Source organism: Arvicola amphibius, chromosome 2 (assembly GCF_903992535.2).
Source record: "Arvicola amphibius chromosome 2, mArvAmp1.2, whole genome shotgun sequence".
Lineage (NCBI taxonomy): Eukaryota > Metazoa > Chordata > Mammalia > Rodentia > Cricetidae > Arvicola > Arvicola amphibius.
In genome coordinates, this window is record NC_052048.2 from 136,312,451 (window position 1) to 136,337,331 (window position 24,881).

Below are 24,881 nucleotides of genomic sequence, written 5' to 3' on the forward strand. Positions count from 1 at the left end.
CCTCTTCTATGCCTACCTTAAGGAAGGCCTATTAGCATGGGCGTTTTGCACACAAATGCTACCTCAGTTCTGCAAAAAGCAGCTGCTTTGGGTTTTCTTGCCTTACCAGAATGGTTGATGGCTTGCTGGAAGTTTTCATTTCCAGAGACACTATAAAAGAAGCAAAAGCATCATGAGCCCAAACAAATTATTACCAAGTTGCTTTTGTAATTAAACTGAACAGAAAATCAGACTTAGATTTTATTGAGAGGACCTGTAAAAGCAGATGCACAGTCCGCTCCAAATAGCATTCTTTCTACTTTTGCACTTCTAAATTGACATATAGCTTTTGCAGTACTATAGTAATCCTTCAAGTACTCAGTTAATATGAAAATCCAGACTTCTCCCACCCTGGTAATCCATGGCTGGCAGCCCATCCCAAGGAGGGTTAACCCACATTATTTCCATGGAGCTTTGCAAGAGAAATGTATAAGGCGCACACACAGGGTAAAGTGAAATAAAGCACCACTTACAAGTATCCAGAGTCCAGCCACTGCTGGATGCTTTCCTGCTTGGAATTTTCTGTAAAGGCAAAAGAAACATATCTGTTAGTCAAAGCAAACCCGCGACAATGACCCACTCTATCATCCGCCACACTCAGCAGCTCTGTTTCCTACATAGTCACGTGTTCATGCAAGCATATTCATTTTTCCCCTGGAGGCACAACCTCCTGTTTTCCATAATCAGCCTCTTCCAAGAATGGATGTAAACTTGCCAAAAGACTATAACTTAAGAAAAAAAGAACAAAATGTTAAGGATTAGCTAAATGAATCAATGAAGGTGAGAGATGTCAGAATGGCTGTAAAATCACCTAGTGTGAACTCAATGGGTAGAAAAGTGTATGGGACTTTTGTTTCTCTCTTGTTGCTTCTAAATCACCATGAAACCTCTCCTTATTAAATCCCAACATTTACCTAAGGCAGCTAGCCAGCAATGTTTATTTGCAAGGAGTTCTCTGCCAGGTTAGAAACCAGATTTGCATTCATTCCAGGGACAAATTGCAGTAGACTCCCAGGATTTCCAAAGGCAACCTGTGCTAGAAAGGCATAGCCTTTTAAGGTGGATCTTTAGTGCCAGCTCAAAATCAGGTAATGAGAAAGGAAAGATGAAGAGAGCAGCTCCCGTGAGACATTTGCTCCAGCTCCTGTTGGCTACTACCTCAGACCCTGGGCTCAGTGTGACTTTATCCATAAAATATTTAAATGATCCTCACATAGGGTTTCAGGTGAACCAGAACAGATAGCCAGTAATCCTGGGAGATTCTGGGTAGTGTTCATTTGTGGTACCATGGATGGATAGAATGTGAATGCTTTCTTATTTATTTTTGTACATTATTAAAATGATCATCAGTGCCTCATGCAAGACCCCAAAAATCATTCAATAAAATTGTTTTCTGAAACAGTTCATTTATTTGGAGCTGGGGAGATGGGTTGTGGGTCAAGTGCTTTTTGAGCAAACATAAGGAGCTGCATTTGGATACCCCAGCCCCCACAAAAGAGACATGGCTGCCCTAGTAAGATGCAGATCCCTTGAGCTCTCTGGCAGCCTGTTCAGCTGAATTGTACTGCTCCAGGTTCAGAGAGACCACCTCTTTATCTCTCTGTCTCCATTACACACATGTGCAAAGAAGAAGAAGAACAAGAAGAAGAAGAAGAAGAAGAAGAAGAAGAAGAACAACAACAACAACAACAACAACAACAACAACAACAAAAAAACAACAAGAACAAGAAGAAGAACAAGAAGAACAAGAACAAGAAGAACAAGAACAAGAAGAACAAGAAGAAGAACAAGAAGAGAGGAGGAGGAGGAAGAGGAGGAGGAGGAAGAGGAGGAGGAGGAAGAGGAGGAGGAGGAGGAGGAGAAACAGGAACAGTAGGAAGAAGATTTATGCTTCCAGACTGGATGCATCTTCAGAATCCAGGTTTAGCATAAAGGTGTTCGAATAGAAAGGAAGCAGTATTTATTATCCCTTATTTGGTCTAATTGTGCTGAGGTCCATGGCGGGGGCAGTCAGATGTGTCCATTTCATAGAACTGCTTGGTGTTGTACAGGAACACTTGTTTCTTTAATGTCAAGTTCCAATCCTTAGAAATCACTTGCCCCCAAACAATAACCTCACATCCCTCACCACCCATGACTGGACATTTTCTAGATGCCCGGATGACCCCTCTTACCTTGCACATGCATGGTGACCATTGTGCTTTCCTCCTCAGAGCCAGGAAGTGGATGCCCATCCATAGGTGTCCATGCTCTCTTGGTATGCCTTAAGATCTCTCTCTTGCTCTTTTCCAGACCTGCTCTGAGGGTGTCAGAACCTTGTAGCTTCTCCATCATCATGAGGGAGATTCTGCAACTTGACTGAAAGCACACAGACAGGCAAATCAGTGACAATGAGTGCAGAGCTGAGGTTTGCACTAGACAGAGGGTGGATTATGGCCAGCAGTCGGGTCATCCAAGTCTCGCCTACCCAAGCAGAATTCCTCCTGATTTGGGCTGAAGAGTTTCTCTGCTATGGGCAGTCGGGCTGGGAATTAACTTGGCATTGCCTGTCAGAAGGCCACATCCACAATGATGGATTCAATGTTGTGTTCTGAAGATGTGGATAGAGAACAGAGTAATTGAACTTTGACACCAACTATACTTATGTCAGGCTAGTCTTTGATCCTTGAGCACATAATGGGTGTTAAAAAAAAACATGTAAACCTGTGATAGCAAAATTCAGGTTCAAACCCACCCTTTCTGCCTGAGTCATTGTCATAAACATATGTTTCGATTAACATTAGGTCAGGCTTCAAATTCAGAGAGATGACTGAAGAGCCAGGCTTCAGAAATATTCCTAGCACCCCGGTATAGGTGTATGATCACTAATCACATGGCACATACACTGCCATTTGCAATGGATGTCCAATAAAGGCACACATTCTGACTCACTGCAAATATCTGATTATTCTCTGTTAAGTCCAAACAAGTACTCAGGATATAATTGTCAGTAACATTGTTCTTATATGCTTTATGTATTCAAATTGTGCCATTCTGTTGAAGTACATTTACCAATTTAAGATTTATAAATTTACTGTAAAAATGATGGATACTTATGATAATTATTAATTTTACATTAAAAATCTAAAGACCAAGAAATATCAAATAGTTAAAAATAAAGCCCTAATGGGGGGATGCTTTATTCAGGATTGTTAGCTTTTGGGTGTAGCAAATTAAAAAGAAATTACAATAATGCAAGACACAAGTGATATAGATCCTATTGTATCTCAAACCCTATGCGGTTATCTGGTATACTAGAATTGAGAACACTAGAAAAAGTACCCCCTCCAGTTGGCATTAAAATCATAGTTATTTGGCTTCACACAGGTCTTGACTCCTTCACTGAAGGAAGTGTCTTTTTTTTTTCTTTTTTTGGTTTTTCGAGACAGGGTTTCTCTGCAGCTTTTTTAGAGCCTGTTCTGGAACTAGCTCTTGTAGACCAGGCTGGCCTCGAACTCACAGAGATCCGCCTGCCTCTGCCTCCCGAGTGCTGGGATTAAAGGCGTGCGCCACCACCGCCCGGCAGGAAGTGTCTTTTGCAGCATCTTGCATCCTATGGGCATGAGTGAGGATCAGAGCATCATCTGCGACAATGCAGAACTTCACAAGAAGTAAAATTCCAAAATCTGCCCAAGGATATCCTGAGATGGGACGCTCATTAGAGAATCAGAATGCCTTAACAGCAGACATGTCACAGAAGAAGAAGGACCCTAGAATAACACTGTCCCTTTCCTGGTCTCAGCTGGAGGGGTGTCTCTAGGTATAGTGGAGATTCTGCATGGAGGGGCAGGAGCTACCAGGCAGTTGTCTGTGTTCTGAGCTGGGATGTTACATGTCAATCAAGCCATCGTTTGGGGGGAAGAATTGTTGCATTTTAGTCTTACGTCCCAAGCTTCCACCGTGTAACAGCAAATTCTACCTCAGTCCCCAGCTTCACTGAGCCTGTAAAGGCTGGCTCTCTGCCCCATTGCTTGCACTTCCTACAAATTAGGGGAAACATCTGCTAAAGAAAGTGGAAACCACAGAAGGAAGGTCCCAGTAATATCTGTATATTGCCTTTAAAATCACCTCATACCCATGACTTCTCTGTATAGACTTGTTTGTTTTTCTGTTTCTGATTATTCACCCAGAATAAATTATGACATATGGAGAAAAAAAAAAAGAAAGTGGAAACCTTGCTAGAAGTAGGGGTCAGGGACTTGTTGGTAAAGGAAGTCTCTTGTTCAGTCCGCCTTAATGGGCACCTTCTAGTTAGTAACCAAGTGCTGTTTGAATCGCCATCTTTTGACTCTGTTCGCTGGACCCTCAGAACACTTCTTTAGATAAGGACAGAAACCAACTTTGTGAGAGCCTCGAATTGTCCCATGGCAGCCAGTACTGTGCCGCATGAGCTCTGCTGCCTCCCCTAGGGAATCACTTTGTTTTCAGGAACATTTGAACCCCAGGGCTGGCCAGTTTCAGTTGACTGTAGGGGGAAGCTTAAACCTGGATTCTGTTGTCCCCAGAACCTGAAACATCCAGTCATTTCTCTCCCTACACCCTTCTATTTTAATGGCCAAGTCACTGAACCCTGTGTTTATAAAGAGACCCTCTAATGTGGGTGGTTGTTTACATCATGTTTAATTTCTTAAAGGTGTAAAACTATATGTACCAAATCTTCACTTTGTACAAGCAAAAGCTAATAAGTTGAAAAAAGAAAACATGAATGTACCAGAATGTTACCACATTTTCATAATATTGAAGACAATCAAAATGATAAAATAATTTGTTTCACATAGTGATTCTATTTGAGATTTCTTTAGATTGAGCAACCTCACCCGACTGTTCCCTTTCACCTCAGCCCATAGCAATGTCAGGAAACATGAAACCCTTATGCAGTGACAGCCACCGCAGGCTTTGCCAAGAGGGCTGTGTTATGCAATGGACTCCAGGGAAACACATGGGCCAGGGCAAATATCTTGAGAAAGAAAAACTCCAGGTAGTTGGACAACATTCTTGCTGCCTGTCTTGTTTGATTAGCTTTTATTTTGAATTTATTTATTTATTTTGTGTATATGCACAAGCCATGGGGAAAAAATAAAGAGTTCAGAGGTCCTCTCCTTCCATCCTCTGAGTTCTGAGAGTGGAACCCGGGGCATCAAGCTAGGCAGCAAGTTGCCTTTACCCACTGAACCACCTGTCTCACCCAATCACGGTCTGTAGTTCTTATAACTGATGGAGGATTCCCATTGGCTAATAAAGAAACTGCCTGGCCCATTTGATTGGCCAGCCCTTAGGTGGGTGGAGTAGACAGAACAGGAAGAAGGAAGTGAGGTAGATGGCTCAGTCAGATGCTATGCCTCTCCTAAGTTAGACAGGCCGCCATGCCTCTCAGAGAGATGCCAGATGCGATGAAGCTCCAGCCCAAGATGGACGCACGCTAGAATCTACCTGGTAAGGCACCACTTTGTGGTGCTACACAGATTATTAGATATGGGTTAGTCAAGATGTGAGTAAGAGGCTGAAAATAATGGGCCAGGCAGTATTTAAAAGAATACAGTTTCCGTGTAATTATTTCGGGTAAAGCTAGCCGGTGGCCGAGAGCCGGGCAGGACGAAAAGCAGGCCTGCCCGTAGCTCCTCACTACATATAACAGGTAAGAGGGCCCTGACTTTCATCTCAGCTCTGTGGTCTTCTGAACTTGGAAAGAATTCTCAGACGTTTCTTATACCACATTCGCTCACATCTGGAACAGTTGTAAAATAAGTACTTCATAGGGAAGATTAATGGGAAATCTATTAAATCTATTCAAAATGACCACATGTTTGCCAACTCTCTTCCTTATCTTTTTTTTCCTTTTTCTCTTTTTTCATCATTATCCTGTGAAGGAAACAAATCACCAGTTGTTCTAGTTTTGGTGTTGTGCTGGCTAATGTTATGTCAACTTGACACAAGCTTGAGTCATTTGGGAAGTGGAAACCTCAACTGAGAAAAAGTCCCCACCAAATTTGCCTAAGGAAAAGCCTATGGAGCATTTTTTTTTAAAAAAAATTAATGACTAATGGGGAGGGCCGAGCCCATGTGGGTGGTGCCATCCTTGGGCTGTTGGACCTGGGTGCTATAAGAGAGCAGGCTGAGGAAGCCATGAGGAGCATGTCACTAAGCAACACTTCTCCATGGCCCCGGCGTGAGTTCCTGCCTTTGAGTTCTTGTTCTGTTTGAGTTTCTGCTAAACCCTTTCATTCCCAAACTGCATTTGGTTATGTCGTTTAATCACAGCACTAGAAAGCCCAGCTAAGACAATTCCCACTGCTGTGATAAAATATCCTGACCAAAAAAAATGCAACATAGGGGAAGAAAGGGCTTTATTTTCTCTTACAGTTCTAGGATCTAGACCATCATTGAGGGGACGTTGATGTAAAAACTTGATACGTAGTTAGGATCAGGGAGAAACACATGAGTAGGTGCTGCTTGCTTATACCCAGCTTTTCCCTATCCTACATAGTTCAGGACATGCTGCCTAGGGGAAGTGCTACCCAGAATGCTGCCCTCTATATCATAAAATTAAAGAGAATCACCCTCAGGACATGCTCACAGACAAATATGATAAAGACAATTACTCAAGCAAGGCTCTGTTCCCAGGTGTTATATGTTGTATAAAGTTGACATTTAAGACTAATCATTTTACCAATCAGTACAAGAGTTCTTCAGGTAGAAAACAAATTTGGCAGTCTTAGTCTGTGAAGGACTTTTGTTGGCTTGAAATCACTCAATCTGGATAACAGAAATATCTGGAATTGTGAGATTACAGAATTTCTACAACTTTGGGGATGTGAAGTCCCTGGGGCATGCTAGAGGTTTTTAGCAGGGTCTTGAAATTTCTTCAAATGTGTACTTTATCTCACGAGAACAGGCTGCAGTTTCCAGCCTTGGTCACTCCTTCTTAATAGGTCCTGTGGGTGATAATCTAAATTAATAAAGGAAGAATAACCCTGATATAATCTGGGTCCATGGGGATCTCTTTAACCATCTCCTTGAGTTTCCTCTCATACTCGTTGTCAGAACGGTTCTTCATTCCTTCATAAGATCTTCAATATCATCCACACTTCCCTTCTTTCCTCTCCTCTCTTATACACTGACTCCCCTAAGAGCAGTAACTCTTAGGAAAGGGTTATTTGAAGACTACTACCTGACGTCTCTTTCCAGCTCTAGTGATGCCCACAGAAGTCTTTAAAAGAAACTTCTAGGCTTATGCTCTCAAAAAGATTATTAATACAACTCTCAAGATTACTCACTTCACTACCAAAACTAAGACTCTCTTGAGAAGCTGAAACATTAAGAGAAGTAGAGAATGTGCGTCATCCCGTTGTGCCCCAAGTCACATTCAAGGGAGTGGCATTGCTTGTCTCACCCATCTTCTAGACTTTCTGGACTCCCCTAATCCCAAGGACTCATGTTCCCTCATCACTGAATAAACTTCCATGTCCCTTATCCAGCTGCAAACCAGATGTCCTTTCCCTTGTCAACCTCTCAAGCCAGGACCTCCTCTTCTTCCTACCAAATAATCTGAACTACATACTTGGGGGTGGTATAAATGTATTTTGTGCTTGCTTTGCTGCTCTGTGCTCTTGCTTTTTCTGCACATGTTATCCGACTATGGAGTCATAGATATCCGCTGTATTCACCCTCACTCACTACCAATAATAGAAGGGGTTTCCCGTCACCTTTCTGGAAGATTTCATTATCAATGTAGATGACACTCCATTATGTTTGTTCCTGTAATCCTTGTCCATTACACTTTTACTTTTGCTAATCTTTCTTTCTACTTAATTCCCATGGTCATAATTTACTAATCAGAAAATGGCCTCCCACATCCCAAGTCAAAAAATCTTCTGTTGCTTCCATTCAGTATTTTCTAGGACACCATCTTTATCCTTCTTGTTAGGTCATTCTATCCAGTTTGAAACATGCTGTCATATGATCCACCTTAAAATAATTCTCCACCTACCCTGCCAAATCTGAATTCAACTTCACCTTGGTTTTATAGAACAGTGATGACGATTCCCATACTCAAATTTCCAAATCTTGTCCATTCTCTGAATTTCATATCAGGGTGTTCCCATTTACCTGTTATTTCCACATGGATATTTGTAGAAATTCAGTATATGCCAGGTTTCATCTTATCCTCTTTTAACATTCTGCATCTCAACCAATTGCATCCCCTTATTATACCTGCTCAGTTCAAGAACCGACAAGCCTTCCTTGGTTCTCATATCCCTTCCATCTCTCAAATTTAATCCTAAAATAGAGAAAGACCCTTACCACATAGCTCACACATCCACTTCGACTGCTATCAAACAGAATGTTCAGTCTTTCTTGGGTCTAGTAAGAGGACCCTGTCCACACACCATTCACACGTTCCATATGTAGCGGGCTTCATTCTCTCTCCTTTTTTTAGGATTTTAGAATCTCTGGAAGCTGTACTTATCACTTTGTCTTAATAAAAACACATTTTAATTGCATTCTTAATAATGACATTTCCAGAATTTCTTCCCATTTAGTGTAAAGCAATCTTTCTCAAGTTTGATTCCATCTTCCTAGATTCTAAAATTTGAGTTTCTATACCTCAGTATTCAGTGTTCGCTTCTCCCTTCTGCCTACAACCTCTTCTTATATGAATGTGTCTATATTTGTTTCATGGTTACCCTTAACTCATTGTAAATTACTATTAAAGTATTGGTTTTGTTTGGTAAGTCTATGTTTATCCTTCAATTTACCCAACTTAATCATTCTGCGAGTTTACCCATGGCAGATATCTTTGTTATCTTATCATGTTGGCATAGGTAAGATACTCAATATGTGTTTGCTAAATGAGCGTCTGTGTAAATGAATACCAGAAACAACTGAACAAATCAAAACAGAGCTGATTAAAATAGGGAAGGCTAGAAAAGATGTCACTACTATACATTTGCTAGGAATGGTTCACAGCATCAAGAAGTAATGCATGATAGATATGAATTAGAGATTTAATGTGATTATATATATTATTTATATGTAGACACATACAAGCAGTATTTCTATCATAGTAAGTACTGTCTAAAATATGGTTTAAAACTATCTGAATAGTTTCTTCTCACTTCTCCTATTAGTCTCTCAACAGCTAATGGGCAAAGGAAAGATTTTAATCCATTACCAGGGAAATGAAAAGCATGTAGTTTCCAGTATAATTAATCAACAAATAGCTATCAATTGGCTGTAGGACACTAGACATGTAGTTTCAAGTTTCTTGGAATGTAGCTTCTTTTCACATAATAGGGAGGAATTGAATGAGATGAGATAATTCTGTAATTTAATTATTCTATTTCCATTTTCCACACAGACTATTTAATATGAGGCTAATGGTACTCACAGTGAAAATATTTTAAAATTATTTTCAACAAAATTACATGAACAAGAAGAATAAGCCATTGTTCCTAGTACTCATAAGTTTGGAAGATTCAAAATCTCGAGCAACAAAGTCAAGCCAGGAATCCCCTTCTGCTCTCACTTCATATCCAAGTCTCGAAGTCCCACAAACACTGGTAAAGACTTCCAAATGATTCAGTAAAGTAGAGGCAGATTCTGGGGAAGAGTGTGTTCCATCAGCACTCTGCTGAGAGGAACAGGCAGTCTGTGATGACTTATTCTGTGGGTGGCTTCCTCCCACCATGAAATATGTGAAGGTTGTTCACTCTTGCCATTTAGGAGTGAGCTGGATTTAAAAACAAGGCATTTGTGCCCCAGCTGGAACCTAATGCCAGGCTCCCTAAACTTGGAGTTATCATTGTTTGCCGGTGAAAATGAGCATGAGATTATTAGTTGGAAGACAACAAACACTGCCTCTAGAGACCTGCAACAACTTCAAGCCTGGTGACATCACACCTACTAATTCATCCACACTAGCACTGTTCTAGCCACGTCCGAACTTTCAAGCTTTGTTCTTCCACAATGACTGCCTTTTCCTTTCCCTTGGTTGCTCTGTCGTCTTTACATTGGTTTTGGCTTCTTCTGCCAAGAAGGAAAGAAAGGATGAGGGAACATGAGTGATGCTCACCTGGCTCATTTCCTAGTCCACCATCTCTGTAATCTAAGTTCCTTCAAGCATATCAGACTCTGAAAGAGGAAAACTAAGTTTTATTAATGTGCTCTCCTCTCTGATCGTGTTGGTACAGGCCTTGCTGCAAGCAGAGCCCTTCTCTTCCCAGGACACTGTCTCATTGTACTAAAATAGAACTTGCTTGTGAGCATTTTTCTCCTCCAGTGTTTTCACAACAACTTGTGAAAAACCCTATGATGTAGCTCACCAGACTCAAGTGGAAGAATTCACATCATGAATGTCTCTCCCATCACATAAATGAACTAACTAAATGTAAAACCCATGAGATTCCCTCTGTATCCATGGTGCTTAGTCCAGGATACATGTGATTGTAGTTTCTTAATGAATGAAACAGTGAGTGCATCTGACCTTGGAATCTGCATTATTAGTAAGTAAAAATGGTGACCTATTCATCTTTATAATACCTATTACGTCAGACAATGTATCACACACCAGAAACTATTCATAAAGTACATTGTAAAAGTAAGCCATTATAAGTAAATGAATTCAATAATGACATTTACCAATTTAATTCGATTAAATATTTGAGTGTCTACTATGTACAAGAAAAAAAATTAAGAAGCTTAGAGTTGATTATAAGAAATTATACCAATTAACTCTAGTGAGAGATGTAGAAGGATGTGCATACTAACAGAAACACAAGATCATTTTCCAAGTGCTATAAGAATTTATGAATACATAAATTCATTTATGAATACATCAGGATTCTTAGAAAGGAGACATTTTGGTTCTGGCCCTTGAATAATGAGAGACAAATAGCAATACTTCCCAGGCACAGACTCTGAAATATTTATCAATAGTAGAACATATAGGATGTTAAATAGTGGCTTTGTGATTAACGTATGTTCTTTAGTGTTAACAAATCAAATGGCGTCTTAGCTGGTGGTTATGGTACTTAAGTGACCCTTCAGGTTTCCTCTATCACACGTTCCTCGCATGTATCTTTCCTGCTGTCTTTAAAATATGATGGTCAAGTAGGAATCCCCAACCGAACATACAATCTCCACAAAAAGCATGCAATTAGCATCATACTTGGTGAGAAATTTCTAGATGCCTCACTAAGATCAGGAACGAGGCAAATATGCCTTCTCCTACATCCTTTTCCAGTGCTGTACGAGAAGTAAAATTGGTGCTAGGACAAAACAAGGGTTTAGAAACAGTTCCCACTGGTCTGGGAGGGGGAAAGGGCACCAGAACGATTAAAAGACCACATGTAAAACAATGAATCTGGACACAGCTTTCACCATGCAGAAAAAAGAATGAAGTCAACATGAACCAGAAGCCTAAATGGCATGTGCCAAATAAAAACAATCAAAAAATAATATAGAAAAAAATGTCTAAAGGACACTAAAAGAAGTTTATGAAAGAAAGAAGTTGTAAGCTAGGTATTGTTGAAACTATGTATTTTGTATGTAAAAGACACTGTCAAGAGAAAGAAAACAAGACATATCAGGAGAAAATATGTACAAAAAACATTATCTGATAAAAGACTATCCTAATGGGCAACACCATTGAATCATTATATCTAAACAAGTAGAATAAAAAAAGTGACCAAAAGACCTTAAGACTTCAGGATACCAGGGAAGGTACACAGATGATAAATATGCATATAAAAAGATGGTTTATGCCATATGTTGTCAAGAAAATACAGACCAGATATCCATTGGTACACCTAATAGAGTACTCCTAGCACTTTAGAACACTCCTAGGACCGAGTATGGGCAAGGATGTGGCCCATCACGAATACTCATTCACTGCAGGCAGAGGTAAAAACTACTGTAACCACTTTGGAAGACAGCTTGGCAGTTTATTATGTATGACCCAGCAATCACAATGCTGTTGTTTACCATACAGAATTGGAAACTTACATTCATACAAAGCTTTCACATGGGTGTTTATGGCCCATTTTCATAAATGACAAAACTTGGGGTAAAAACAGAATGTTCCTCGGGAGGTTAGTTGTTTTTTCATTTTTTGTTTTTGTCTTGCTCTTTGGGTGCATGCCACCCAGCCCTGAAATTAATACACACGGAAGCTTATTATTACTTATAAATGCCTGGCCTCAGTTTGGTTTATTTCTAGCCAGATTTTCCTAACTTAAATTATCCTATCTTTTGCCTCTGGGATTTTACCTTATTCTATTTGGGGATATCTTTTCTTTATTTTTATTCTGTGTCTGGCTGTGTAGCTGGGTGGTTGGCCCCTGAAGTCCTCCTCTCTTTTTTTTGCTTGCTGATCCTTCTTCCTCCCCAAATTTCTCCTCCTACTTATTCTCTCTTCCAGCCCCGCCCATCCTTTCTCCTGCCTTGCTATTGCCCATTCAGCTCTTTATTAGACCAATCAGGTGTTTTAGGAAGGCAAAGTAACATAGCTTCACAGAATTAAACAAATGCAACATAAAAGAATGCAGCACATCTTTACATCATTAAACAAATATTCCACAGCCTAAACAAATATAACACATCTTTAATGCTCCACAACAGGAGGTGAATGGAGAAACCAGTCACAAAGTCACATACTGCCTGAAACTAAATGTATGAGGAGGAAATTTAGGAGGAGGAAATCTATGAATTCAGAAAAATAGCAACAAAATTTAAGGATTAGGGCAGAGAAAGAGTGAATAGGCAAAGCACAGAAAATATTTTAGTGTAGTAAAATGACTCTTTGTAATAAAAAATGTTTTATAAATGGCATTATGTGTATACTCATGTCAAACACAGGGCATGAGTAATAATGTAAACTATGGACCTTGGGTGATGATGCTTCCTCAATATGGTTTCTTAATTGCAAAAATATGCCGCCCTTTTGAGGGATGTTGACAAGGAGGAGAGCTATAAATAGAGGATGTGAACTCTATCTTTTATATTTAGTTGGAAAGCTGAATTGGCTTTAAAAAATAGAGTATGTACATTAAATATGATATATATACATTAAAATAATCTATATACAGTATCTAGTCAAGTAATTCACTTTAAAATCATGAATTGGATATATCTCAAGTTTAAAATAATATATTGTTTCACAAGGAGAATTGTATCATATTTCAATCCCGTAGTAGACGATTATGGTGATACAAATGAAAAGGGACACTCAGGTAAACCACCAAAACCAAAACAGTAACAACAACAAAACCTCAAAGAAATAGATGGTAATTAGAAAAGATTAAAAACTAAGACTGCACTTTTGTCTAAGTTCCTTTTCTACATGCATCATTTGAAGAGGCAGCCTCCTTCATCCCTCTGCCATCAATATACCAACCTCTTTTTTTCTCATCTTGACTATAACCACTGAATATCAAGGAAACAAGAGATGGAATGAGATCTTATTCCTGGTAAATAATCATAAGAGACTGTAAAAGCATCACCATGTTTTCCTTTAATGATTATATTCAGCAAACAAAGCATGCCCTAGAGAAATTTCACTCATTCAGAAATAGGTCGCTGGTGTGTTGCTGATACCTCCAAGAAGACAGAAAGATTTGGATAACCTTAAGGTGCTTTCCAACTTGTAAATTCTGTCCTAGAAGTCACCATCACTCATCTTATAGAAGCAATCTTAAGTGTAGGCTTGTTGTTTATCCTGGTTTATGACTAGATAGATCTTTACCACCTCAGCTACAGAAAGCAAAGGAAAACAAGCAGTAATAGTGAGTTCTAATCACACCTGTTCTGATTGAAATCCTTGTGCATTGCCCAGAGTTTTCATAAGTGTCCATCAGAAACCTTCTGCATCCAATATGTCCCTGTTCCCAATATTCTTCATGACCTGTGGTTTAATCATTCATCTCTAACAGGAAATTCAAGTAAGATTTTTCTTTCTTTTTTTTTTTTTTTTTTTTTTTTTTTTTTTTTTTTTTTTTTTGGTTTTTCGAGACAGGGTTTCTCTGTGGCTTTGGAGCCTGTCCTGGAACTAGCTCTTGTAGACCAGGCTGGTCTCGAACTCACAGATATCTACCTGCCTCTGCCTCCCGAGTGCTGGGATTAAAGGCGTGGGCCACCACCGCCCGGCCCAAGTAAGATTTTTCTGACTGTTGTTGACTACAAACAGCAAAATAGCAGAGAAATGGTTAGATAGGAAATTAACTAAGGGTTCATATACAGCTCAGAAAGAGAAGCCAAATGTTCTGACAACATGTTTGTCAGTGGGTAACTCGGTCTGTGTGAAGTTGTAGAGAAGATACAGCTACTAGACAAGGTTTTGGCTGGTATAAGAGTCCCCGGGGGTGGCATGAAATGTGATTCTGGGGCATTTGGGATATAGAACAATTGGGGTATCTTGGTAAAGAATGGAGGAACAGTTGGTTTATAAGCAAAAACAGTTTGGATAGCTTCGCATGATCTCTTATACATGGTACATGAGGGAAGCTTTTTCATTTTATCTTTAATAAGATATTTGGCTGTCAAACCTCAAAGACATTATTCAACCCTGACTTAAGCATTTTGTTCTTAGTTTGATAAGTCTGTAAAATGTTATAAGATAATGTTGATTTGTGTCAAATTATTTTTCCACCATAACATATCTCTACTGTATGTTGCCAGTGCAATAAATTGCATTTGCTGTTTTTTTGAATGTTTTATGAATTTTTTGACCCTAAAAAATCAACTAGGTCATGATGTAGTGTCAATTTATATACCCGTTATATTTATTTTGCTAGTATTTTGCTTGAGTTTATAATTTTCTTATTAAACGAGGGTGATTGGTCAGTATTTTTTTTCTTTCTTATAAAATCCCTGCTAAATTTCAATAGTAAGATGTGTTAGCCTAGAAAATTGTTTGGGGAAAAGTCTTTTTATTTATAGATGGGATTAGAAGTATTGAATTATTTCTTAAAAGTTTGCATTTACCAGTGAGGACACAATTACCTGTAGAGGCTTAAAATTGCAGGTTTTTTTTTCTGTTAACTTATTTATTGTTGAAACAAGATAGCCCAATCTGGCTTCAAATTCTCAATCCTCCTGCCTCTGTGTTCAAATGCTGGGTTTATGGTGATGAACCACCATGCTTGTCTAGATTCCAGTCATGGTTAGAGTACAGTTCAGATTTCCTATAAGTTTATCAGTTTTCAAAAGATAGTTTTTTTCCTAAGACTTCATTTTTGTTTTATATAACTTTTCAAATGTATGGCAAAAATGTTCATATTATCATACCAAATTCTTTTTTTATTTTATATATTTTTTTAAATTTTGAAAATTTCCATCTCCTCCCCTCCTCCTCCCCTTTCCCTCCCCTCCCCTCTACCCATACCCCCACTCCCTCCCCAAATTCTTAATGTGAGGATCACTGGTAGTATTCAATGTTTTAGCATGAATCTTGGAATTTGAGACTAGTTACTGATATAGATAAGAATGGACAGAGCATGTTTAGAAATTAAGTACTTTAAAATTTTTAAGGTTAGTCAGAGGCATAATGAGTCAGGTGTATGGGAGAGAGGCACTTTTTTATTGATTTTATTGAGCTCTACCTTGTTCTCTGCTCCCCTGAGAGAGGCAGATTTGAAGAGGCACGGGCAATGAGGCATGGCTGGTATAGATGCCCTGGCTCTGAGCTGCTGCCAAGTGTCAGGACTTTCTCCTTGACCCTGATGAAGGCAGAGAGGGTAGGGCTACCCAAAGTCGGCGCTGCTGCTCCCCAGTTGAAGCACTCAGGAGAGGGGGGTCCTATACCTCATAATATAGCTGATCCAGGGACAGGGGCAAGGACAGGGGCAAGCAGGCCCTGAGGTCCTGAGGATGGGAAAGCAGGGCAAGCCCCTCTCTCCTGTGGAAATGTGGATGAGGGAAAGATGGCTGCCTTCCCCAACTTCTCAACACCTGCAGCGGATGGGAAACCTGATTCAGTCCCTCACCAGCTGCAGCCCTCAGGAGAACAGGCCCTATGCTTCGCATGTGTAGCTCAGTAGAATTGACCCTGTAGTCAGGGGCATGGGTGAGATAGTCCTGAGGGCACAAGAAGGGCATAGCTGGTACTGCTTGTCTGCAGTGTGGTGGGGGGGGGATGAGGAAAAGATGCACTACCTTCTTGCTCTTACTGCTTCCAACTGGCAAAGGAGCTGACCCATGTCCACAACACTAGGGAAAGTAGACCCTGCACCTCGTCTGGGCAGCATGGCTTAGCTGACTCTGTTGACAATGGCACAGGTGAGCCAACCCTGACAACATGAGTGAGAAAGACCTAACCCACCCCTCATCTTCCATATGGGGCATGGGTTGGAAAGAGATCCCCCCATACCATGTCCACCAACACCTGAGGCAGGTGGGAGAATGATGTGGGAGAGTCTTCTGTTTGTGTTGATTTCATTCGTTAATAAAGAAACTGCCTTGGCCCATTTAATAGGCCAGCCCTTAGGTGGGTGGAGTAGACAGAACAGGAAGAAGAAAGTGAGGTAGATGGCTCAGACAGATGCCATGTCTCTCCTCTCTGAGCCAGACACGATGAAGCTCCGGCCCAAGATGGACGTACGCTAGAATCTTCCTGGTAAGGCACCACTTCGTGGTGCTACACAGACTATTAGATTTGGATTAATCAAGATGTGAGTAAGAGGCTGAAACTAATGGGCTAGGCAGTGTTTAAATGAATATAGTTTGTGTGTTGTTATTTCGAGTTTTAAGCTAGCTGTGCGGGAGCCAGGCAGGACAAAAAGCAGGCCCGTCACCTCATTGCTACAGGAGAGCTGGCCCGGAGGTCATAAGAGTGGGAGAGCATTCCCTCCCCCACACAACACTTGGAAGAGCAGGCCCTGCACCTTGCCTGTTGATGAAGGTGTAGGTGAGCCAGCCCGAAGTAGTGAGCATGGGAGACCTGTCCCCATTACTCATCTATCAGCATGGGTGGGGGAGAGATTACCACCCTCATATCACCCAGAAAAGCCTGAGGCAGGTGAGAGAGCTGGTCCTAAGGTCATAAGAACAGGAGAACTGTTCCTGGCCCTCATCAGCTTCAGCACTTGGGAGAATGGACCCTACACCTAGCCTGGGCAACACAGTAGAGCTGGCCCTGAAGGTACAGGTGTGGGAGAACTTACTCTGAGGACATGAAAGACGGAGAAATGGCCCCACCCCTGGCTCATTGCTACAAGGGGTGAATTAGACAGGGCGATGCTGAAGAGCTCATCTTGGTGGTGAAGACAAGAAAGAGCTGTCAGGCTGACCAATCCTGTGTCTACCCAAGCTCTGAATCAGTGTTGGCCCATCCCAACTTCCACCCCATCTGTGATCTTCTGGAGCACAGGGGTGGGGAGTAAAGAGTAGAGGTCTGTCCTGTGGGCCCAGGGCTGCAAGATCTCCATGACACAAAGCAGCAATGGATTCCCAGGAGGAATTCCAGAAGTAAGGGCCCAGCATTGATGATGTAGCAAAAAACATAAGCCTCGAACCAGATCAATGGTTCCTTGGGATGAACATCTACGTGTAAAAAAAAAATCTATGGATGAAAGGGTTTACTGTGTGACTCATTGTATCACACTGCAGCTTTCATGATGAGATTCTCCCTTTCTTTCCCCCTTTCCTGTCTTAAATTTTATTTTATTTTATTTGGGTGGATGGGTGTGACTAGGAGACATGATGTGGAGATACAATGTAAAAGACACAAAAAATAAATAAAAAAATTAAAAAGTTGAAGGTTAACTGCTGGAAAACTGAAGGTCACATTTGTTTATTTCAGCCATTTGAAGATTAAAACTAAAATGAAGAAATGTCAACAGTTAATGTTCAGTGGAGTCAGGAAAGGCAGTTAAAGAGACAGGAAACTCAAACTGGGATCATTTACATCTACATCTCTGTGAAAATACTACAACTGTGTTTCATTTTCATAGGAAACGATAGACAAACTCTGATGAGATGTTCTGGTGGTACTTAGAGGAGAAAGACTTATGGAGAACAGGAACAATAGTAGAAAGCTAAAATGAAGACAGTATACCCCCCAGAGAAATGCTTTGTAAATACAGCTATGTCAATATTAATTTAAAACAAAATTGAGCTCCAGGTAAAAGGTATTAGCTTGCCAGATACATACATCACCTTATAAGACATAATTATGTGTTGCATAGCAACAGAGAGCATCTTAGAAGACTTCATTAGGTGGCTTTTGCCAAGGTGTGAACAATGTAGAGTGTACACATGCAAAATACCACAGCCATGACATCAGTACCATGTCATTTTGTGGGTCACTGGCATACATTCTCTCCATTAGGTCAATGTGTCATTTGTAGCCTGTGACTGTATTCATACTACAGAAAGATAAATTATGAACTTTTGTGCCTAGTATATAGCTTCTGAAAACATAAAACAGAAGAAGTCATTAAAGTAGAAATTAGGACTGCAAATCATATTTAAAAAACTTCTAATACAACCTTCTGAGGACTGATAGATTAAGTAGAAAAACAGATAAATACAAGTAATATATTTAATGAACATATAGTTTTGGGGGGAAATATAGTTCAACACATACTTGTAATCAGAGCATCACACTTCGCTGCAACAAAAGGTCCCCCTTTGAGGCTCTTAGTCTTGTAGATGAAAAAATTAAAAATAGACTCAGGTTTTGGGGTGATAATTCACTTGCTTCCCTGGCAAGGACAATGACATGAGTTTGATCCCAGAAACCCATATTTTAATATTAAAAAAAAAAAAACTAGGTGAAGTAGTATAGACACTTGTACTCCCAGCCCTGGAGAGGTCAAAACAGGCAGATCTCTGTGACTGACTAGCCTACCAGCCTCATCTTCTTGATGAATTCTGGTCCCGTAAAAGATCCTATGTCCAAAAGAATATGGGAAGAAGCTGAGGAGTAGCAGCTGAGGTTATCCTCTGGCACCCACACACATGTGTACACCCATAAAAGTACATGTGCACATCCATACACACACGTGCATCTGCACGGACATGAGCAAGAACATCATATTCAAACACACACACACACACCTATAAAAAGAAAAAGCTAAAGTGGACTCAGAAGGAAACTCAAAGACAATTTTACTTGAGTTTGAGTGGAAAAAAGTCTAATTTCAATAGGACAGAGATGAAGGTGATCTCAGCAGTTTCTGGGAGGAGAAGAAGGAAATGGGAAAGGAGAGGTGGCTGAATTCTTGAGTTAATTGTCAGGAAAGCCAGTCAGCCAGGCCTTTGCTTCCTTCTTCCCCGAGTAGCACTCCTGATCGAGAGAATGAACATTTTTAATTCCTCTCTCGATGGCAAGTTATCAGTAAGCAATCAAACACCAGCTCAGAATTAACTGAAAATTATAAATAAGAAATATCAGGTTAACGCTAAAAACAAACGATTTAGTAAACTCTCTTGGAACAAGAAGCTATTCATTTGGGAGCAAATAGCTATTTAAATTCCTACTCCATACATTTGACCAAAATAAATTCCAGGTGAAATCATAAGTTAAGAAGCAACAAACAGACAGATGAACAAGTCTATGAGAAACACAGGAAAGCATTTTTACAACTTAGAGTAGAAGAACCCTGTTTAATCAAGATAAAAATGAAAACCTATTTAGAGCAAAAGATGGCTAAATTTGGCTATATCAAAATATAAATGTTTGTGAATAGCAAGATGCTACAGCAAAGAAGTTGCATAAAATACAAAGATAATAAACCAGAGTAGAGGCAAACAGGATAAATGTGCACAGAGTGATGAAGAAGAGCTCCTCTCTCTGCTTTGTGGGTGTTTCCTATCCAAGTTAAAAGATCAGCTCTCCTAGTAGCCCAGAAGTTTGGATCTGCTGTAGTCTCTGCTATGAATGAAAGCCTCAAGGAAACACTCCACATACTACCCTAAGTAGGAGGCTGTGTTGGATAGTTTTATATCACCTTGACACATGCTAAAGTCATCTGAGAGGAGGAAACGACAATTAAGAAAATGTCTTCATGAGATAGGGCTGTAGACAAGCCTGTAGGACATGTTCTTCATTAATGATTGATATGGGTGGCTACAGACCATTGTGGGTGTTGAATCCCCTGGGTTGGTGGTACTGGGTTCTATAAGATTGAGTAACCCATGAAGAACAAACCAGTAAACAACTCCCATCCATGGCCTCTGCCACAGCTCCTCCCTCCGGTTCCCTGCCCTTTTTGAGTTCCTGTTCTAACTTTTTTCAGTGATGAACAGTGTGATGTAGAAGTTTAAGTCAAATAAACTTTTCCTCCCCCACATTGCTTTGGTTATGGTGTTTTGTCATAGCAACAATAGCACAAAGACAAAAGCTATGACTGAGGGGTGACTAGCTACATGGGGCAGCCAAGAGATGAATGCAGAGCAAAGTACTCTAGCAGATACATGAGCTTAACATCAGGATCATTCAAAACCTGCCAAAATGAAAGGGTTCATGTCAACATAGTGAGGCAAGAATCATTCAACTCTGAACTGTTCCAATCACTCTGATGTTTACATCCCATCATAATATTTGAATACCAATATGAAATCCTTTCCTGTGTGTGGTACTAAGGCAATGATAAATGTGTGATTTTTTTGGTAGAAATTTTATATTGAGATGTCTGTGTTCACTTATTCCCCCACCACTTTCTTCAGTTCTTTTCTTTTAATCAAGGGACCTGGTTCAACACTAAACACAGAGTAGTCAGTTACATTTGAAGTTCAGGTGGAAAGCAAACAATCAAAACCCCAAACCACACAATCTGCAGCATTAGCGTGGCCAATGAATTATTTTTGGACAGATTTCAACAAATCAAACAATCAAATAAAAGTTGTGAATTTAAGAGTCAACTGTACCTAAGACTCTTTCATTTTATCTGGTAAACCTGGCCTGAAGAAACATTCTCTACTCTGTAAGATTTTCACCACCATGCAAGTGCAGGGTGGGAGCACACACACATTCTACATGGCTTTATTATGATAAACTCATTCTTTATGTTTAATAAATTAATCTACTAGTTAAAAATGAAAAGAATCAGTGAAAAAAATTCCAATAAGCAAAGAAGAGCTACCAAAAAAAACAGCATCATTTTGGCAACACTCCTTGCACACATTGCTAGAAACAGTATTGAGTGACTAAGGGATAGGGATTAATACATCTGAACCTAGAGCATTAGACCTTTCCATGTTAATAGTGGCCACCAAGCAGTGGGCATGAAGGCACGCAGGTCTGACTCCCTGACAACTACTAGATCGCTTTACCTGCTGCCAATGGCTTTCGTCCTGGGAGTCGCCCAGTCCCACAGCTGCAGGTGGGTAAAGGAATCTCAAAACAAGCTCAAGCGGCACTCTCAGTCCAACAGAGAGAAAACAAGAGCAGGGCTCTGCCATCTCCCCACAGGCTGGGACAACACGGTTTGTAAGACTTACTGCAGCAGATCAGCAGAGAAGAAAGCTTGGAGCTTGCTGTGGTTTCTCTGAGAATATGGATGGAGGTCTTGGTACTTTCTGCTTTCCTGTCTTCACCATCACTAAGATGGAAAAATCCTGGTGACTAAAGTGACCCCGGTTGTTACCTGCTCCTATTTAAAAGATGATCTTTATGAAAGCCCAGAATGTCTGCTTGCCAAAAGTCATCGTCAAGTTCAAAATGAAAACCCACAGTGATTCATTCCCTCTCCTTTCCTCTCTACAAGAAAAAAAAAATAGTAGCTGAAAATACCAATGACAAGAGTTATTAGTCACAAATCCAGGGCTGTGAGGAAGAGTGTGGGCAACGATACAATGGCTCTGTTGTCTTTCTATTTGTATGAAACTGCCTGTTCCTTCAGTGACCTTTGACATGCTGGCTATGGCACCTGGTCTGAATGCAGTGCTGGAGAGCACTTTCCTGAGCAGGGCAAGCAACTTGTCTTCATTTGGTTACCATGGTTATGGTACTGCCTGTTACCATTCCAGTGATTTGCATTGCAAACCATCCCTGGAAACAAGGACAGTGGGACTTGGTATTCAGGTCTGAGGGCTTCAATACACAGAAACAGCAATTGGAAAGTTCCAAGAGAACTAAGCATAAGCATACATTGCTCCAGTCCTGGAAGGGTGGCCAGACTAAGAGGACATCCCAAGGGCTCCTACTCTCCGTAGGACATCAGTGTTTGGGATGCACTTGGGTAAGTTTGTTAACTGTCTAAAGGCAGAAGTGAAGAAGTGAATCCAAAATGAAAATATAGTTGCTTAGACTGTGAGAACACTGCCCTATTGGAAGTTTGCATAAAGCAGCCTGCTAGTTCCATTTTCTAATATTGGTCCTGAACAAGAACAGGAGTCAGATGAGGATGTGGTGGGAAGGGGTGAGAGCTAAACTCAGGGGCTCTCCAGTTCCTATGAGCCCAGAGAAAAACAGGAAGCTTGGCAGCGTTGCCACACATTCCCACATTTTCACTAAGTAAACTATTCTCATTATTTTGACCTCACGGGATTCACTTTGTAGGGGGAAGCAATGGTAAAAAACTGCTCTCAAGTTTCCAACATAAGCAAATGTTTCTACTTGTCTCATAGGCAGTAGAGAGAAAGCAGCTCATGGAAGAAGCTGGAGAGTTTTGTCATGAAAATATACAGTTTGGTTTTCCTTCATAGTATCAAGGAGTAAAGAAAGAGAGACAGTCTAGGTGTGACAGTCTGAAGCTGGGTGATGAGATCTTGGCTGACCTGTACGACCAGCCACAAAAACAGCTCATAATAGCTCATAAAGACAAGGAAATAAATGAGTTCACTTTGGCAAGGAGATCCCAGTCCATGAAGAACAAATGAGGGGCAGTTAGAATACCGAAGGAAGGCTTCAAACCATGAAAGTTTGGGGCTTCTCATCTACACGAAAATCTAAACTGCTACTCTCCAGTTGCTGACAAGTCTAGAATGGACCCAGCTGTGTTTCTGAGCTCTCTAGCTAATGCTTTCAGACTATCAAGGAGAAGTGTTCAGTTCTAGGACAGAAGAAGAGCTAGTTCAGAGAACAGACCATTGAGAATATTGATTCAATATTCCCCAAACCATAGTTTTCACAGAAAGTCCTAATTCTTTGTAGCCGGGAGCAGGATTAACAACATGAACTGGCCAGGTTTGTAGATCTACTCTAGCTAGCCCCATGATGTTTCAAAACTCCTTTTTCTGGCTGTGAGCCTCTTCTCCTGGATGGGTTCCAACCCTTGTCTTGACATTGTTCTTTTATGCCCACACCCTTCCCTTGCAGGACACGGTTACATAATATCACGGTTAAGCTAGAGAGCCATGCCACTGGTCCCACTGCCACCTGGGAAAACCTTTCTGCTGAGGTAATTGGGATGGTGATGGGGGTTGAACAGTGGTTAGTGTTTAGCTCAAGACAAATCCTGGGCTGGGAGAAGAGCTCACTTCTCTATCACCTTCATCAGATGAAATTCTTTACAAAGACAAATTAAAGTTATTCTTTTTCTTACAGCACAAAGTGACAATGCCAAAACAGCTTAAAGGAAAAAAAACTCTTGTTCCTGTTTCAATGGAAAATACAGCAATGAGTTCCTACCATCAATTATTAGTCACTTGTGCTAAGACTCACACTGGAAGCTTATGTCATTATCTTATTTGATTCTCCCCCCAAAAAATCTAGGTAAAAGTTATTCTGCATCATTTTATTGATGAAGAAAATGAGGGTCATACATGTTAAACAGTTTATCCCCAGTCACCCTGTGACTTGTGGCCAAGCATACCTAATCCTAAACTGTTCTAGTCTGCTTTCTGTAGATATGATAAACATTGACCAAAAGCAGTTTGGGAAAGAAAGGGTTTATTTGGCTTATACTTTTATATCATAGTCCATCATTGTGGGACATCAAGGAACTCAAAGCAAGAACCTAGAGGCAGGGACTGACACAGAAACCATGGAGGAATGCTATCTACTGGCTCTATTACCTTGACTTGCTCAGATTGTTTTCTCATAGCACTGCAATGGCTTGGCCCTGCCCCCAGTGTCTGGGCCCTTCTACATCAAGCGTTAATATAGAAGTTCCCTTTAACATGCCTACAGGCTAATCTGATGACAGCAATCCCTATATGAAGGTTCTCTCTTCCTAGGGGGCTCTATTTTGTTTCATGTTGACAGAAACTAATCACATAAAAAAATAGTCTATTGGACTCCTATAGTCATACTCAGAATTCAAAAACTAGAGTATGACAAAGCTGCAACACAGAAAAGTCTACTGTTGAATAAATATGGGGATGTTTCCACTTTCCAATAAATTTAAACAGGAAAGTAAAAGATTTAGCCTTATGGTTCTGTCCTATGTTTGCTGAGAAGGTCTAGGTAGGTCCTAGAGTTTTACATATTCCTTCCCTCCTTTTTCATGCAAAAGGACTATGCCTTGAAATGTTTTGAACAGTCCCAATGAGCCAGAAACTTACTTGACAACACAATCTCCATGGACAATACAATTAAACAATGATTGGAACTGATTTATTGGTTAGCAAGCCACAAACATAAAAGAGGCAATTCCTTTATAACTAATCTTTAGAAACTAATATGGTAAATCTAGCTGCTAAGTGCCCATCATGAGACTGACTGGTCCCAAATAGCTCTGTGTTCCACTAGATGGACTTTAAGATGGTGTTTCATTTTAAGAAGACATTTAACAATGCTGTAGATTGTTCTCCTTAGATTTTGATTTGACACTTTATGCCTGCTCAGTAAATATTTTGTATTTTATCACAATAAGCTTTATAAGTCTATTCAGTTTTTACAGTAAATTAGATGCTGCCTCCAG

General features: G+C 40.3%; 1 protein-coding gene across 1 annotated transcript in view; it reads right to left on the reverse strand.

Moving 5' to 3' along the window:
• Positions 1–2,376, reverse strand: part of Itprid1 (ITPR interacting domain containing 1) — a 96,743-nt gene extending 94,367 nt beyond the window's left edge. The window contains exons 1-3 of the mRNA XM_038320749.1: positions 2,214–2,376; positions 513–561; positions 107–150 (exon numbers count right to left, since the gene is read on the reverse strand). Coding sequence (XP_038176677.1) covers positions 107–150; positions 513–561; positions 2,214–2,376 — 256 coding nt within the window. The remainder of the gene's footprint in view (positions 1–106; positions 151–512; positions 562–2,213) is intronic.
• Positions 2,377–24,881: the final 22,505 nt, after the last annotated feature.